The sequence below is a fragment of the Corvus hawaiiensis genome, chromosome 2 (genome assembly GCF_020740725.1).
Source record: "Corvus hawaiiensis isolate bCorHaw1 chromosome 2, bCorHaw1.pri.cur, whole genome shotgun sequence".
Lineage (NCBI taxonomy): Eukaryota > Metazoa > Chordata > Aves > Passeriformes > Corvidae > Corvus > Corvus hawaiiensis.
In genome coordinates, this window is record NC_063214.1 from 60,065,984 (window position 1) to 60,083,043 (window position 17,060).

General features: G+C 44.2%; 1 protein-coding gene, 1 long non-coding RNA gene and 1 other non-coding gene across 3 annotated transcripts in view; 2 read left to right on the forward strand and 1 right to left on the reverse strand.

The window, feature by feature from the left end:
* Positions 1-292: 292 nt before the first annotated feature.
* On the forward strand, positions 293-427 carry LOC125322263. The gene has a single exon (XR_007201916.1). It is a non-coding gene; the product is annotated as a small nucleolar RNA SNORA31 (small nucleolar RNA).
* A 5,185-nt stretch (positions 428-5,612) lies between these two features.
* Positions 5,613-7,968, forward strand: LOC125321908. The gene is made up of 2 exons (XR_007201758.1): positions 5,613-7,014; positions 7,785-7,968. It is a non-coding gene; the product is annotated as an uncharacterized LOC125321908 (long non-coding RNA).
* Positions 7,969-8,586: 618 nt separating this feature from the next.
* Positions 8,587-17,060, reverse strand: part of GTF2F2 (general transcription factor IIF subunit 2) — a 90,254-nt gene continuing 81,780 nt past the window's right edge. Inside the window, exons 8-9 of the mRNA XM_048295330.1 lie at positions 13,478-13,621; positions 8,587-8,941 (exon numbers count right to left, since the gene is read on the reverse strand). Of these exons, the coding sequence (XP_048151287.1) occupies positions 8,822-8,941; positions 13,478-13,621 (264 nt within the window). The 3' untranslated portion in view covers positions 8,587-8,821. The remainder of the gene's footprint in view (positions 8,942-13,477; positions 13,622-17,060) is intronic.

Consider the following 17,060-nt stretch of genomic DNA (forward strand, 5'->3'; position numbering starts at 1 on the left):
CTGAGTTATAGTATGTCTCCAAGATCAAGGGAGAAGGCTGAATAGGGACACTGTGGAGAGAGGGTGAAATGGCTGTTTTCCAGCACAGCCTGGCTGTGGTACTTTGTATTTGAGAGCTGTTGAGGGAGCATATTAACTAGAATTTAGTCAAGTAGCAGGATTTTTATGTGCTTGGCCTCTTGGAGAGAGAGATTGGAATGGCCTAGCTGTGCCCTAGACTTCCTGCAAACTGGTTGAATGTCTGTGCTTGAGAAGTGTTACTTGCTGTTCCTGCCGTGTTCCTTGTCAGGGAATGCATCTGTTTGACAGACCTGGAGCAAACACTGTTGCTTCTCTGGTTCTCTCTGAGATGCAACAGTAACAGGTTCCTTGCGCTTTCTGCCTGTCTGACCTGGTGGCAGTTTGGATTGAATAAAGGAACACAAATTTCCTCAGAGCCCCACCTGGAGCAAGTAAGTGGGTGTCTGTTGCTGCTGTGTGCCTGACCAGGGATGTTGCCTTGGACTGGTAATCATTAACTTTCTTCCTGCTGCAGTGATGGCAGAGGCATAGGAGGTTAAGGTGCCTGAAAGGGGAGGGCATGGCCCACGTGCCAACTGTGTATCTCCTACAGAGTTTCTTCATCTTTGCTGTCCTGTGTCAGTTTTTGGCCCCTGGTGCTGGAGGGTGGAGGTGGGGGTCTGCAGGGGTGAGATAGATGTGGCAGCAGGCTGGGAGGAGTGAGAGACTGGAGGAGGGAGTGGAATATGCCCTAGTTATCTCTGAGGCTCCTGTCTGGTTAAATACACCCTCTTTTAGTTCTGTGGGAACTTCATTTATATAAATATATATATAATTTTTTTAAAGCATTTCCAAGTAAGAATTGTGGGTCAGCTGAGCTTCTGGATGAGGTACAATTTTGGTGTAACCTGTTTCACTCAATGGGGCTGAAAGGCAGGGAGGCAGGTTCAAAGCCTGGATAAAGTCACTGAGGCAACTCTTGCTTTCCTTGCAGAGGATGTAAATGGGGCCAGGTGAGGATGTTATCTTCTCTTTTCTGTTGCATCTTCATTAAAAATGAGAGCATTAAAGGAGAGGGAGAGGAAACAGTTGAGGCTTTTGCTTCTCAGTTGAGTAAAGTTAGTGTGGGCAGGGCAGTGCTGGTATGGCTGTGCTGCCCCTCATAGCCCTGGCTCCCACTTCCTGTGAGTCAAAGTTTAAAACTGGAGCTGATATGTGGGAGTGAAAATGGCTCCTCCCCCTGCCTGCCTGGTTCTGCTGAGGCTGGAAGCCCTGGGCACCAGCCTGGAGCAAATTGCCACGTGGCACCTGTGTACAGATGAGGTGCTGCTGTGAAAAGCAGGTGCTTCAAAGCACCGTGAGCACAGCCTTGCTGCTTGGTTGAATGGCAGATTGTGTGTCATGCTGTCTGTACTCCAGGCTCATTGGGATATTTAATTGGTGTGCAGACATTCCTAACTAGGGGGTTCTGTGCTCCAAGCAGGTGTTCTTTTCTGCATGGCAGAGCCTCTGGTGGGAAGGCTCCATTCAGCCTGTTGTGAGGAAGTGTCAGTTCAAAGGCTCTGGAGTTGTGGGATTTTGTTTGTTTCTTCAGTGAGCTGCAAGAGAAATGTTCTTTCTGTACTCACTGCACTTCCCAAAAATGCATTGCTGCCTTCAGTTTCTCAGGGAAGAGGACAATTCTTGCTGCTCTGCAGCATCAAGTCTGTCAGATGCACCAGGGAGGGTGTGGCAGGGAAGGACTGCGGCAGTGACAAGTGGTTGTCGCAGCTGCGCTGCTTTGGTAGCTGCCTGCTGTGGAGTGGCTGGTAAATGCACTTGTCCACAGTCCATGGCACGGCTCTGTGTTGGGAAGCTCTGTGTATTTCCTCATTATGTAATTCCTCCTCTTCTGGCCCATCTTCATCTAAAGCAGCTGTTTCCTTCCTGGGCCTGAAAAGCTGAAGTGATTTGGAAAGGAAACTTCATGCATCAGACAACAGCTTTGGCATTATTAAATTGATAAAATCCTCCATGGTAACAAATTACCCTGGTGCTGCTTCAAACACAGCCCGAACTGAAGGACAGCTTTAAAACTTAGCCCTGCCTTGTTTTAAAACATAGGCTTATCAGGCCTGCATCTCGCATTCCTGGAAAGATAATGGATTTGGGAAGGATCCAAATAGCATTTTCCCTGAGCCTCATGGAGCAGGTTAAGCAGCTGGGTGGAAACCTTTCTTCTGCTGGCTCAGGTCTCAGGCTGCTCCTGCACCCGCTATGAGCTGGATGCTGATTTGTGGGTGGCCCCCACGTACTTCCTTGCTGGGGAAGGAAGGCTGATTTGCTTACAAAGAGAAGCACCTGCCTTTTTAGTTTCATACCTCTGTGGCTAAAGGAGTGATGCCTTGAGGCTGAAGGAAGCAGCTGCTGTGCTGGGCACGTGTTCCATGGTCCCCTTGACCTTCTGCCCTCCCACCCCACTGTTCTCCCTCAATGTCTGCTTTTTGTCTTACAGTTTTGCTACCCCATCTACAAATCCACAAAAAAACCCCGAACACTTTCCATGGGCCAGTGACTGATGTTAATGTCTGAATGCTGCTACAGCAGTGTTTTGCTCCTTGGCCATCTGCTTTGAGGAGAAAGGGTGCAGGCCTGGGGGTGTTCATGTGGAGGGAACATCTGGTGTGCTGCAAGAGACACTGGTGTCCCCACTGCCCCTCTGGGGCCAAAGCCCACTTAGCTTTGCCCACTGAGCATGGGCTGGGGGTGGATGCCAGAACCCAAGTGGATGATGGTCCTGGAACCGTGTGCAGCCCTCAGCTTTGGCACAAGGAGGGAGAACCCGCAAAGGGAAAATTCTAAATGAAAGTCTGTAGGAAACACAGTTGGGTTTGATTGGTGTTGGGGGCTTTTCTTGTGAATTTATTTTTTAACTCAGTTTAGCTCACGGCCAGGAGCCAATTACAGTAAGCTTAGGACATGGTTGTTGTCCAACAAGTAAAATGAGACTAATTTTTTTTTTTTAATGTGGAAAATATTTAAAAGCTGCAATTTACTTTCTTCCCTAAGCAAGTCTCTGGCTGTTGAGCTGGCACAGGCCAGCCCACTGCAATCCTGGCAGTGTTCTCAGTGACAGCTGTTCAGGGAGGATGCTTTCATTAAAGAGCAATAGTATCTGCCTCAAGATACCCTCTGCTTTCTCACACTCTGCTGCTCGCTTGGAGCAGATAGGATGCCCCCCTCTGCTCCTGTGAGCCTCCATCTGTGCTTCTCCGTAGCCACTTCCCTGGGGTGTCGCTGCCACTGCAAGCTGGGATGTTTTGCTCCGGACCAGAAAACCTCTGTGTCACTGCAGCCTGCAGTGCGAGAGCAGCAGTTAAACACCGTGTTCATTAGCTCAGGGATAAACGTCTTGGTAGGAGGAAAAAACCCTAGCCAAGCCTGGAAGTTTTTGCCCTAAACAGTACAAAATCCACTTCCAAGAGCACAGTCTTGCTTGTCCGCAGTCCTTGTGCCTTGGCTGCCTTTTGGTTGAAACTGCAGCTGGAAGCTGTTGTGTAAAGATCACAGCCAAGTTCCTGTGGCCGGGGCTGGTGGCTTGAGGGAGCATTTTTGGGTGCCAGCAAATGCTGGCAACTCTGCAAGTGTGTTCTGCAGGAGTGGGTGGGATGTTGCTGAGCATGCACGTGGCTGCTGGGCATTTCGATCCACTAGAGCTGCATTCATCACCTTCCGCTTTAGGCAGAAAGGAGCCAAACACCCTTGGAGACCTTTTAAAGACCGTTTTGGTTGTGTGATGCCAGTGTGGCAGCAGCTGGGCACAATGATAAAAATGCTGAACCATTGTTTCTCTGCAGCCCACCCTTTATCCTGGGAGCTAACAGCTGGGATTCACCTCCCCATCTGTGTGACCAGCAGCAGCAGGAAGGAAACACGGCTGGCATTTCAGAGAGCAAACCTCTTTCTTCCTATCCTCAGCAAGATGCTGGTGTGCTGGCACAAAGCAGTCCAGCTGTTGTTTTTATAATAGGGAATGTCCATGAACGTAGATGTCCAGAAAGTTTTTTAAAGATTAGCTTCCCCCATTCTTTGTAACAGAGTAGTCGAGAAATGGCCATGTAAAGCTGGCTACTCCCGCCCTCCTCACAATGGATGTTCAGCTAACAAAACCCCACTATTGCTACTGGAATAGCCTGGTTCAAGGGCTGAGCTTTATCTGCTCTAGCTACAGCTGTGTCTGCGCCCGAGCCGGGCGCCCTCGGCCCCTCCCGTGGCAGCAGGGAGGGATGATTTCGCTGCCCCTGCAGCTGTGTGGTTGCTGCGGCCATAGAACTGGCTGCAGCTGCCGGTGCTTCCTGGCGCTGCCCACAAAAAGGTGTTTCAGGGAGTCAGCTCTGCCCTTCACCCACCAGGGTGCCCCAGCCTGCCAGCCACCCCCGGCAACGCGTGCTGTCCTGGTCCCGCTGTGTCCTGGTTTTCAGCCGTGCTCGTTTCTGAGTTAATTTCTTCTCGGTAGCTGTTACAGTGCTGTGTCTTGAATTCGGAATCCGAGCAGTGTTGATAACACACTGATGTTTTGGTTTTCTGCTAAGTCGTGTTTACCCTAGGTCAAGGACGTTTTTCCATTGTCTCATGCTCTGCCAGGGAAGAGGGATGCAAAAGAAACTGGGAGAGAGCACAGCTGGGACAGGTGACCCAGGCTTACCAGGGTTATTCCACACCACAGAATGCCACGCCCAGTATATAAACAGGGAGGGACTTACCCATAAGGGGGGCCGACCTGGGTTCAGGAAGGGGGGGTCTGGCATCAGTCAGAGGATGGTGAGGGTGGTGGTATTGGCCACCACTTGTTTTTCTGTTTTTATTAGAATTTTTATTTTTTTTTACCATTACTACTATATTTTACTAATTTTCAGTTATTAAACTGTTCTTTCTCAACATACAAGTTTTACTTTGATTCTCCTCCCCATTTCCCTGGGGTGGGGGGAAAGAGAAGAAGGTTGAGTGAGTGTGGGGGGATCTCTAAAGGGGTGACTGTCACCTCGTGTCTGCTCAGGTCCATGCTGGTACTGCCTGAGCTTCCTGAGTAGGAGATTTCCAATGATTCAAACTGGTCATTTGGGAGAAGCAATGCTGGAGAGTGGATGCGCTTTTAATCTGATTTCATGGCATTTAGCACACAGAAACTTCCTCTGATGCCTGTGGGACCCACTCACCAAGCACTGCTTTGACCACTAATATTCAAGAACATTTGCCTGAGCAGAGTTCAGCAGCGAGCAGAGACAGCAGCACATGGGAAGACCGGCAGGGAATCATTGTTCATCACTGCTGTGAGTCCAGAGTTTAAATTAATCCAAATGTGGGGGCCAGCCTCCTTCTTCCTCTCTCCTGGCAGATGGCAATCCTGCCAACAGCACTTGCGTAAGGGCCTCGTGCAGAACAAGCGCAGCAGAGCTGGAGAGGTTTTGCTGGTTATTAAGCGATAGATCCAAAAGAGGTTCTTCCAAATGCTCAGTAACTACAGCCTTGCATGAATTTAGCCTAGTCCTGCAGTGCCCTGGGTCACTGCAGAAGGGAGAATACGGGCCCCATAGCAGTGTGTTTATCCTGCTGCTTCTGTCTCTAGGATGGCTTGGCTGCAGGCTGCATGATGACCTGCCAAGGGCACCTCAAAACGTCTGTCTTTACCATGTGCTGCCACGAGGCAGGAGCCAGCAGAGCGCTTGAATGCACAGCACAGGTCCTGCTGCCAGCACAGGAGAGCATCTTTCATGCTCTAGATCAGCATCTCTGTGGGCTCATTGTTCCCTGCTCTCATGCCACTTGGATTTTGTGGCAGCTTTTGAGGCTAGAATTCCAATTGCACTCTAACATGCTAGAAAGCCTCCAAAATCATGTAGGAAGCAGGTAAAAAAGTACTTCATGAGCTGCCTGGCTTCTGGACTCTCCACTGGTTACTTTTTCTTAGTTTACTCTGGTACAGCATTTCCTAGTTCCATTTTCGAAATGGTATTTCCTCACTGTCCTGCTCCTCATTTTTTTCTTAACTGGTGTTATTCCACAGAAGACTGCAAGCAAACCAGTACACCTTGGCATTCCTCAACCTTCCTGCTTGCTTGCTGGTTGAAAACTCCATTGCTTGATTACTTCTAGCACTCTACACATTTTTAATGATACCCATAAAAAAAGCAGCCCTTTGTAAAGACCATAAACCCCATAAAAAATGGAGTGCTCTGCACATTTTCCATTACTCCTGAGTAGAGGTTATTTACCCTGTCCAAAGGCATTCTGCAGATCAATAAAACTCCTCCTTTACTTAGATGTTCAGGCATTTCATGCTGACTGATTATGTCCCTCTCAACTGAAGACAAACTGTGAAGCAGCTCACATTAAACCAGAAATACAAGGAGATCCAAAACTTTCCTGCTAAACTAATCCTGCTGGGGATCCCACTCAAAGGAACCATTTCCCTCTGAAATGGCACAGTCATTTTTACCTGTGGTAAGGAATTACACTACTACTCAATCAGGATTGCATGGCATCCCCCTGCATGGTTTTAGAGGACCATGTAAGGACCAACACAAGGGAGAAACTGACCCACACTTGCAGGGTGCTTCAGCTGCTGAAACAGGACACGGATCCCACAGAAGAGCCCAGCTCATGAAAGGCAAGAGCTCTCATCCTACACGGCTCTGAACACAAGTGCACAGAGGACTCGAGCAGCACGAGGACAGCAGGGTGAGCAGGCCCTGGCTACTGCCTGGGAGCACATCGTGTTCCACAGCAAGACACAAAGGCTGACTTCCTGCATTCCTCTCAGCACCCTCAGAGGGCTCCTGCAGCCATCTGCAAGCTGGGTCTGCTCGTAGAGCCTGAGGAGACACGAGTCAGCGGCAGTATTTATGAAAGCACACACACCACCCTGCCCCCAGAATGGGATCTGCTCTTCAGAACTCTCAGCAGGCCATCTCCTGGGAACTGGACACTTCATGCCACAGGACGCTGAGCAGCAGCCCGAAGTGTAGCTGTAGAGAGGTACCTACACAAACAACTCTAGAAAAAAAATTGAGCAAAATTGTGTGACTTATGTATAAGAGTTGTTTCACAAACCTCTGGAAGCAATTTGACCGCTCCCCACGCTGTTCATTGCTTCCAAGTGGACCAATAATGGAATGTTTGCTTCTCACAGCAGACCTCCTGTTTCATTAGGGTGAGCAGAAATGATGCACACACCTGAAGGACATAAGGGAATGTGAAAGCTGAACTATCAAACCTCAGCTTTTGCTTCATGTACAGGTACACTAGTGAGGTTTTCCCACTCTGTGTTCTTTGCTGTTTCTTTAACATAAAATGAATATAATTAAACTTGAGAATACAATTAAATAGTCGCCTTCCTGCTCCATCCTAAAAAGGATGTTGAAGGGACAACCCTTGCATGTGTGCATTTCACAAATGGGGGAACAGAGACACAGATACATGTAGCAATCTTTCCCAAACCGCAGAGGAACCCAGTGGCCAAAGCCAGCAATAAAAACATGCTTTGAAAAAACACTTCAGACCAATGCCACCTAAATCACAACATGTTCAGTCAATAAGGTAGAACACTGTGTGGTACAAATTAAAATAATGCTTTTATTGATATGCTTAAACAAAACTTAGGGATCAGCATACAAACCAAACAAAAGATAAAACTATTCCTTGCTGTACCTAACAGACATTTCATTTTTTTCTCAGTAATCACATGGAGGGGACTGACATCTTCCCACTGACTTTATGGGTTTTTAACTGCATTGGTTTGTTCCCAGGGAGTCTAAAGATCATGATGATCACCATGGTTGTGGCTAATTTTCCTAAAGCCTGATCCCAGGAGGAGCATCATGTCCATTCCACCCAAACACTGCACAAAGGGTTGTGCACCTTTGCAGACTTCCAGATGAAGACCTGACAGATCCCAACAGAACTGAGGGTATAAACCTGGTTATACTGTGATGCCATGAAGATTTTTGCCTTTTCTTTTATACCCCTGTTATACCTTTTTACAGCTTCTGTATTCCTAGTGCTTTTTGCCTACATTCTTAGACTTGTTTGTTAAGCTAAGAGACTAAACATCTTAGAAGCTTCGTAGCTAGGGATCAGTGTGCCCCAGACCCCAAGGTCCTCTCCAGAACATATTCTGTAAACCAAGATAGGACCATCCAGGGGAAGGTTCCTTGGGGAGGGGGGGCTCACTTGAACCTCTCATTGGGGAATCTTTGATAGATACGCTAATTAGAAAAGCCTATAATGTTATACCCAATGTTGGGGGGGACACGGGAACACACGGGAGGAGAGAGACACAGAGACACAGGGAAAGACTCGGTGGGGTACATCTTGATGCATATGACCTGGACGTGTACACCTAAGGATCCTTAAAAATAAATACCAAGGTAAAATCCCTTTTCCCCTTCTAACCGTGTATGCCTCTTGATTTTAAGACAAGAAAAGGCATCACTGGAATGCAAACCCACAAAGTTATGGGTTCCTCTAAGACACATTTTCCATCAAAGTTACCACGGCTTGGAAAAGCCACAAAGCTACCAAGAAAAAGTGAGAGGAGAACTCAAAAGATTTCTAATAAAGATAAATCTAATACAAGTTTATTCTATAAACTTTTCCAGTCAAAAGACAAAGCATATTTAGAAACATACAAGAAATATTCCTTGGGGAAAAAAGCTACAGAAAATTACAAAGTATCAGCTGCTTTAATTTTTCTTTATCCTTGCAGAATTGCACTGTGCTCAGTCCTGTCTGTAAACACCACAGTTCCCTCAGTGCAATTACTCTTATTCCATCAATGTTTTTATTAATCACTTTTTTCTTCTCCTTGGTAATGTCTGTATTCCGGCTTCAGCTCCCATGTGTTTTTGTGGGTCCCCTTCACATTGTAGATGCCTATTTCTCTCAAAATTTCTTTCAAGTATATCTGAAAGGAAACAAAAATTCAAATTAAACAGGCAGCCAAATGCCACAGTTCCTACACACCTGCACAATCACATGGACTCAGTTCCTAGGGGGCAGACAGCCCTGCTGGCTGATGGGCGCTAACTGGTGTGGGAAGGACTCTGGGATAGACTTCAGCCCTCAGGCACCAGCGGGGATTAGGGCAAGCCCCAGGGATGCAGCAGGGAGCACCCGAGCCCCAGGGGTGATGGCTCCGAGGCACTCCCTCTGAGAAGCAAGTATGGTGAGATGGATGCTCCAGGGACTGCTGAAATGAAGTTACCAGCACCTCTTGGGAAGTATTATCTCACACATCTTCCTCCTGCTGGAATTCCTACAATTGAGCTAAAAGCTCTTGACCTTTCTTCTTGCTTGGGCTGGGATTATCTTGAAACTCCTTGTCTTATTGAGACTTTGCCAAAGCCTCAAGCTGTTGGTTTTCCTGCCATTTTCCAAAGCTTTAAGCATTTTATTATGGCCTCATTTTTAGAGGAGCGTTGAGTATGTGTCTGAGAATTTTCTAATACATTAAAATATTAAGGCTTGGAAGAGAAAGAAAAAAACCAAAACAAGTAGAACTATTATGCCAGTAGTATAATCTTTGACAAAACACAACTCACTGATATTCCCCTCCTTCACTCTTTATAATAAACACCAGTTATTTTCTTAAGAGTCACAAGAGCCTGCTTTTTTGTTTAATTATTAATTGGGACTGATATGAGTGGATTGTCATGGCAACCACCGACCACAGTTTAAGAATCCCCACATTAAATTCATAATTGCTTTAGTTTGAGCAATTTAATCCTATTGGAGTGCTTATATTGAACTGGAGTTGTTGGAAAGCTTGTATTTTCTTCATCTACAGTTCCACTAAGTGCAAATATCAACATACTCCAGGCCATTAAAACCAGCAAATATGTGTTGAAGACACAGGAAAATAAGAAAGGTTGATTGCCTGAAGTCTGTTCCCTACACTTGTCCCCCCCTTTGCTAAATGGAAAGCTAGGAAATGCATAAACAAAAAGTATGCTCTCAGTCAGTAAAAGAAGTCTCTTTCAGAGAAATTTATCCTTACTCTCCCTCTCAGCTACACATCAAAAATATACAAAGCAGTCCACCAGGTATGAAAGGTGACCGTCACAGATGTGTATCTGAACCAGTTCCTTAGCGTGTTTCCTTTCAGCTGAGCAGCTGGGCACAGGAGCAGGGAGTTCCCTGCGCAGGGGTGGCTCCTCAGCCTTGGGGGGCGCTGGATGCAAAGCCCAGCAGGTGGCAGCAGGAGATCACCGACATCCTCTCGCAAACCTCGTCTGTTGCAGAGATGCCGTCATCATTTCCGTCAGGTACCCGGGACACACGCCCGCCACCACAGCGATGCACCACGCACGGTGTAAAAGGTGCTGGGAGCAGGTGAGAAAGCCATTTCTGCATGGCTGTGTGTAGATGTGTACACCTGCATATCCACTGCCTGGTTTGCACACGAGGCAGTGCCACCGACAGACACTTCAAAGCATGGCAGAGTGGGTGGGAGAAACACCTGGCTGCAAGGCTGAAATCTGCTCTAGACCACATGGACAGAGAAATGGAAAAAATCCCCCATAACTGCACTCGGTGCCACGAGGTATATTCATGTGCAGCTCCTGGGCTGGCAGATCTAGTCTGTACCTGGGAATCTGGGTCACAAGGTGTGATGCTGCTGCTGAGCTCAGGCAGAGTGGAACCACTGTGGCTGAACTTTCCACAGCACCCACCCAAACCCACCCACCCAGCTATACGATGGCTATTTTAAATTTCAATTACTTGTCAGACCTAATTACCCAGGCAGTTCTGCTTCTCTCAGGGCAAAACTTCCAAGAGCATAATGAAATGGAACAAAACCAACCCAAATGGAAGAGCAAGGCAAGGTCTGTGCCACAGGTAAGGGCACTTCAAGCTGGAACCATGAACTGCAGCAGCTGAGGATTTGCAACATATCCCTTTTTCCCCCTCTCTGCTGTGGGGGGCAACCAGGCAGCAGGGGTGTTAGGGAGGGCAGCTGAGACCATTAACCCCAAAACATCACTGTGTGTGCACAGACAACACCGAGCTGCTGGAGTTTTTAGACAGTTATGAATCACGGATAATCCCACTGTGCTGTACTGTACCTGAGAGCAAGTGGCTTGAAGAGATCAGTTCAGGGGATGTTATGATTTTTCCTGCAGGATCAATTCTCCTTCTAGAAACCAGGACTTCTCACCTGCACCAGGCTGGCCTATATATCGTGAAGCATAGTGCTCTGATAGCATACCATGGAGAGGAACACCTCTCCCATTGATGCCACATACTGAATTTTAGAGTCTGGTGATTGCTAATCAGGGGGCCACAATTTTTTCTCAGAAAGGGATCCAGTATGTTTATGTACATATAATTCTAGCACAGAAGCTCATCTGTAGGTGATGTGTTTGTGTATTTAAAGCATCCTCTGCTCTGTTCCACCTTCCCTCATGATTTTTTCCATAAAAAATGAAGTGTTATGGAATTATAGGATAAAAAATTTCTGAGAAGTTAACTTACCAGCTCTGAAAATCCTTCTGAAACTTTGAGGGGGAAATAAACCCCTCAACTGTATTTAGGATAACCATTACTTAAAACTAAAATAGAAGAAAAAATGCAAACAATCTACTCCATTTTTTAAAAATACAGTTCATCTTAGACCACTGGTTCCATACTGGTTCCATTCTTCACGAATATTTGGTTGCTCACAGAGAGTTGTATTATGTTCACAGCCATGAAGCCCAAATCTAGAATTACTCCAATATTTCCAGGGAGCATTCAATACTTTCATCTGGGTAGGTGGCAAAAGATTTACCTACTACTGCAAATTGTTATTTTGCATTAGAATGAAAAACAAATAAACCCAGGTTTCCCTAGTACAGCAGTAATTTACATTCAGAAAAGACTTGTTTCGTGATTTCATGACACAAATAAAGATGGCAGCAATTTCTTGTGTAACATGCAACATATTCTGTAGCAAGGGTTTAATTTACTGTTTACATTTACCATTATGTAAGAGAAATACCTTTATTTATTTGTAACTTCAAGTTCTCCAGTGGCTTAAGTGGGAGTTGTGGGTGACTACTGCAAGCTGATGTCATGCTAGATGAGATAAATCTGTACAGACTTGCACTCAAAGTGATTGAGGTAGTGACTGCCACACTTCTCTTACTAAAAAAAAAACCACCTAAATTTTTCTTGCCACTTCCTCCGTATCTTCCCCCTATTCCTTCCTCCTTCTCAGCTCCCATGACCCACACACCTTCTCTGCCACAGAGATAAGGAGCTGACTCATGAGATAAATGAATGGAAGACACAAATATGTTACTCAACTTTCAAGTTTCTTTCAATGCACTAGAACCCAGTGAACCTACATGGATTTGAATTGGGTAACATCTTTGTGCAGCTCCTAACCAAACAGACTGTTCACTTATACAAATGCTCTGACACTGATACACTTAATTCTAAATGTGAAGTGAGCAAAACTAGTAAGCATCTTCATTTCCCCCCCTTTTTTAGAGTATTTTTTCCATAATCCAGCTGTTACTGTTCTTTCTTCTGCCTTAGCTCTAACAATTTATGACTTGTTGCTCCATTTAGACTCAAACATAATTAAGTCCCCTTAAGTCTTCTGAAATCTGCAGCTGGGTTGAGGATAGATATTGAAGTTGGCAGTGAAAAACATCAAAAACACCAAAGGTCCTTCACATGTCATTGCCTCCCTCCCACTCTTGCCTGGTCTGCTCAAGGAAAGCTTCAACAGGGAAAGAAGGGAAAGAACTGGGAAGTTATGGTTCATACATGAGGAGGCTGACAGCCACTGCAAGGTAACAAAACCATCACATATGCAGATGTCTTGGTGCTTTTTTTGTTTGTGTATCAAAATACTGTTTAAAAGAAAACCCCAAATAAATCCTAAATATCAACCACCTAAACTCTTAACCTAAAAATTATCCTATTTACAAAGGAAATTCAGTGATTTTGAAGGCATTGACACAATGCCTGAACTCCTAACATGGATAATCCCTGTATTTAATACTAATTACACGAAATATAGGAAAAGAGTAACCCCTGTTGCTGTGCCAAAATAAAGTTCAGAAGCTGAGAGAAAGGCCAACCACACACACACACAAGCTCTCTACTGCCAAAAGAACTAGGCTTCAGTGAGGACAGAAGTAGCAGGGGAGACAGGAGAGCATTACAGAATTTGGTTCCTAGTATTAAAGCAAACCTAAATAAAAAAGAGACCATTTAGGTTATTTAAACCATCTCTGTCAGGAAAAAGCACACTCACTGCAATGTTTGGTATCCCACCCTGTCCTACAATGCTGAACTTAAAACATGGTGATTTCAGTTTGTTGTAAAACATATTCAGAGAGGAGTTTCTAAGGCATATAATATATACTAAACTATTTTTTGGATATATAAAATACACACAGTAGTAACTACTGAAAATGGTTGTATTTACAAGACTTCCAGTACATACCACAGGCTGTTTGGTTATGTCCACCAGGTCTTTAATGTTGTAATACTGATGTTTCTCAAAGGCTGAAAAAAGCATGTCCAACACTTGCTGTTTATCAGCTCGAGCTCGTTTCCCATCTTCCTTCTTCTTCTTCTCATATTCAATCTGTTACAAAACACGTTTTAAAGACATTCATATATAATGCTGTATAATTCTCAGTGCTGAATATTAAGCCACAAAAAAACCTCTTCTATTTAATAAAACACTGTTCAATGACTCAGTGCTTTTTCATCTGGAAAATTTTCTTTTGAACATTCAAATGTTCTTTTATGAACATAAACTAAGCACTTTGTCCTCAGCACAATAACCTTCTCAGATGTGTGTGTCTGCTTTAAGCAGAAAAAAAAAAAAGCAGAAACAGAGCCTGCAGGTACCCAAACCTGAAAGGAGAATTAATAATAGTACAGGAACCCAAACTGAGATGGTATTCTCACTCTACCTCTGTTGATACCAGCTTCTGAGGTACAATGACAAGTGTCTAACAACCTCCAAATTGCCATGCTCAGGAAAATCCACAGGCCAACATGGCTACATCCACAATCATAACTAGCACCTGCCCAAAGGATGCTCCCAATGGCCCTTGAACACTGCCTCATTTTCTCCAGAAACAGCACTCAAGGCATCAACTTCATAAAGATACAACCAATCTTCAAAGACACACTTTGAGGATGTGGATGGTTTCTCTTCAGGAGAAACCAAAGTAGCATACATGAAGTTACACTAGTCCCAAAAGCCCAAACCTTCTAAGCAGGCAGAGGCTTCTTGTTGCCACACATCATCCTACTTCAAACTGTACATTAAAAATTACTTAACCACTACAATCTGCACCCGATGACTATGTATTTTTGCAGAAACTTTTATCACCTCCAAAAATACTTCCTCTGATTCATCATCAGAAGCAAGATTTGCACAGACCAGCACACCCCAAACAAACCCCAATTCCCACAGAGCACCAACCACAACACCTGCCAGCATATCACCCCATCCACCCCCAATACCACCCTCGAGCAGAAGACCATCCAGCTCCTTGGAACCAACAAAAGTGATCCAGAAGGTAATATAAGTCATGTAATCATCAAGTGCTTTCAGGCAAACTGCGTGGGTGAATCCACAGCGGCACAATGTACAGCAGGAAAGATGCATGTGATCAATAAGGGACACGTGCCTGGCTGTAAGTGGGATAATTCTGTATGGGAGCTGTTCTGCTTCTGATGGCTCAAACCTGGCCCTCAAAAGGAAGACCTTCAGTTAAAAAGACTAGAAATGAAAATGCAGAGTTCTACTGGATACTAAAGATCTTATTTTTAAGAAGAAAGATTGGTTTTATAGCATAATTTATTTCTTCCTATCTATCCTTGCCAGCTAACTGCCTCCTACTCTTGGAGTGAAAATATCCTGCCTCTTGGTAGCTGCCTCAAAGTGGCTAAAGACTATTACCACCTTTGCCATAGCTCCCAGGTCTCCAGCCAGCCAACTACTTCTTTCAAATTCTGAAATTGATGTACATCATTAAACTGGATGCAGAGCAATTGTTCCCAACCTGTAGCTTGAAGTCTCTTGCTTCTGCTTTAAAGCCACAATGGGCGTGCGCAACCAAATACTTGCCTGCTTTTCTAACTCCATGTAGTGTTATAAAAGCTACAATCTCACCACACAAAGCCATCACACAATTGATTTTTATCCACTAACACAGTTTAGTGTAATTATTTAACTCTTTAGCCACTGCATTTAAAGAAGAACAAATCTTTGAAACAGTAATAGCTTTGCAACATAGCAAACTGTAACATCAAGCAAACCAGCTTGACAGTACATCATCTTGGTTGCCATGATCTACAGCAGAACTGCTACACCACAGACATGAGAGTAGGAACATAGGACACTAGCCTTCCTATAAACAACAGCATGTCCAAAACATCTGCTTCTTCTGCAAGTCCAACAGACAATTATTATAAAAATTCCATGTGAATATTCTAATATTCTTAATTAATTAATGTATAAAATCAATTCACATAGAAAACTGAATATCAAACCCACCCTTTATTGAAAAGTTATTTGCAGCTGGTATCCCAGTTGCCCACTCTCTAATTAGCAACACTCCAGAATTTCCCTCTAACTTCAGCAACAGCTTCCAGTGTTGTCTAAAAACAGAGCACATTGTGAAGTGCTAAAAACAAGAAAAAGCCTGGTGTCTTCTGTTGTTGATTTCTTCTTTTTGGTCTTGTGAATACACTGCTCATAGCAAGTTACAACGCAGCCTTTCACTTTTTTGCCTTCCTGTTTTCTTTGCAAACAGGATCTTTTATGTAGTAGGCTTAAAGCACTTTTTAATAGTCATGTAATAGAATGCACCTACACTGTAAACTAATTGGATTTCTTTAAAGTTGTGTGTTTTTTTAATTTGAAAAGCATTCAAATACTCCTTGATTTCAAGGAAGGACCATTTTAGAACAAGCTGTTTAGCACAGAAGTTGTGAGTTTATTACCAGAAGACTTTATACTGAAATCAGTTTCTCTTTGTTTACCTTCCCAGGATGCTGCTAAGCTTGCTGAAAAGCGGCCAAAAATGCCTTCTTGAAGGTATCATTAATACTGAAGCTGATATAACTGCTTTGGTAGACAGCTAGCACAGAAGTGATAGAGAAGTGAGAATAAATCTAAAGGGTCATCTGAAGATGCTTGAAAGTACTCTTAAAGGTTTTCTTGTCTCCTGGAGCATGGGTACCAACCTCTACAGTACAGGACAGTGGGAAGAGAGGACCACAAAGAAACCACTGAAAGAAGCCTCTGAAGGGGCTGAACTGGAACCAGAACCACTGAAATACTTTTCTGCTGTATTATGAAAAATAATTAAGTCACAGAAAGGTTCTAGCTGCAAGAATATTAATCTTGCAACTTTGTAAACACATTTAATATTTATAGATATAATGGAGGTCCCTTTCCCAGAGAAGAAAAGCTTAAGTTAGAATCTTAGCATACATTGTAATGGAATTGCAATTTCTTCTAATAAAAATGTAGGCTTAATATAATTTCTTGCAAAAATAACCTCATCAGTTTCCCAGTCCTTGAGTTCAAACAAGCTATTGCTATTTCCCATCCACATGTAATTTATTTCCCTCCTCCTTCCTGTTGTATGTTCATTTATAAGTACATGGAGAAGCCACACTTAAGCCCCATTTTATACTCTTTCCTTCAAGAAATGTTAAACCTTTCTGTCTTATTTAGTAGATACTCATTCTTCTCTCAGAAACTGCCCACATGATGACCGAATGTAGTAGCATATATGACAGCTTGTACACTATTATTTCTTTCTTGTGAAAATCCTGTCTCCAACACAGCAGCCATATGATTACATGCAATGCAGCAGGTTCTAAGAAACCAGTTTCTGCTTGAAAACAGCAAAAAAATTCAACATGGACTTTTTCTCCCAGTAATATATCCTTTCAGCCATCTAACCTGAACCTTAAAATATTTATTCCAGAACTAAAGAAGGAGAATACCAGCAGCATCATAAAACAATATACTCATACAAAATTGCATCGGCATA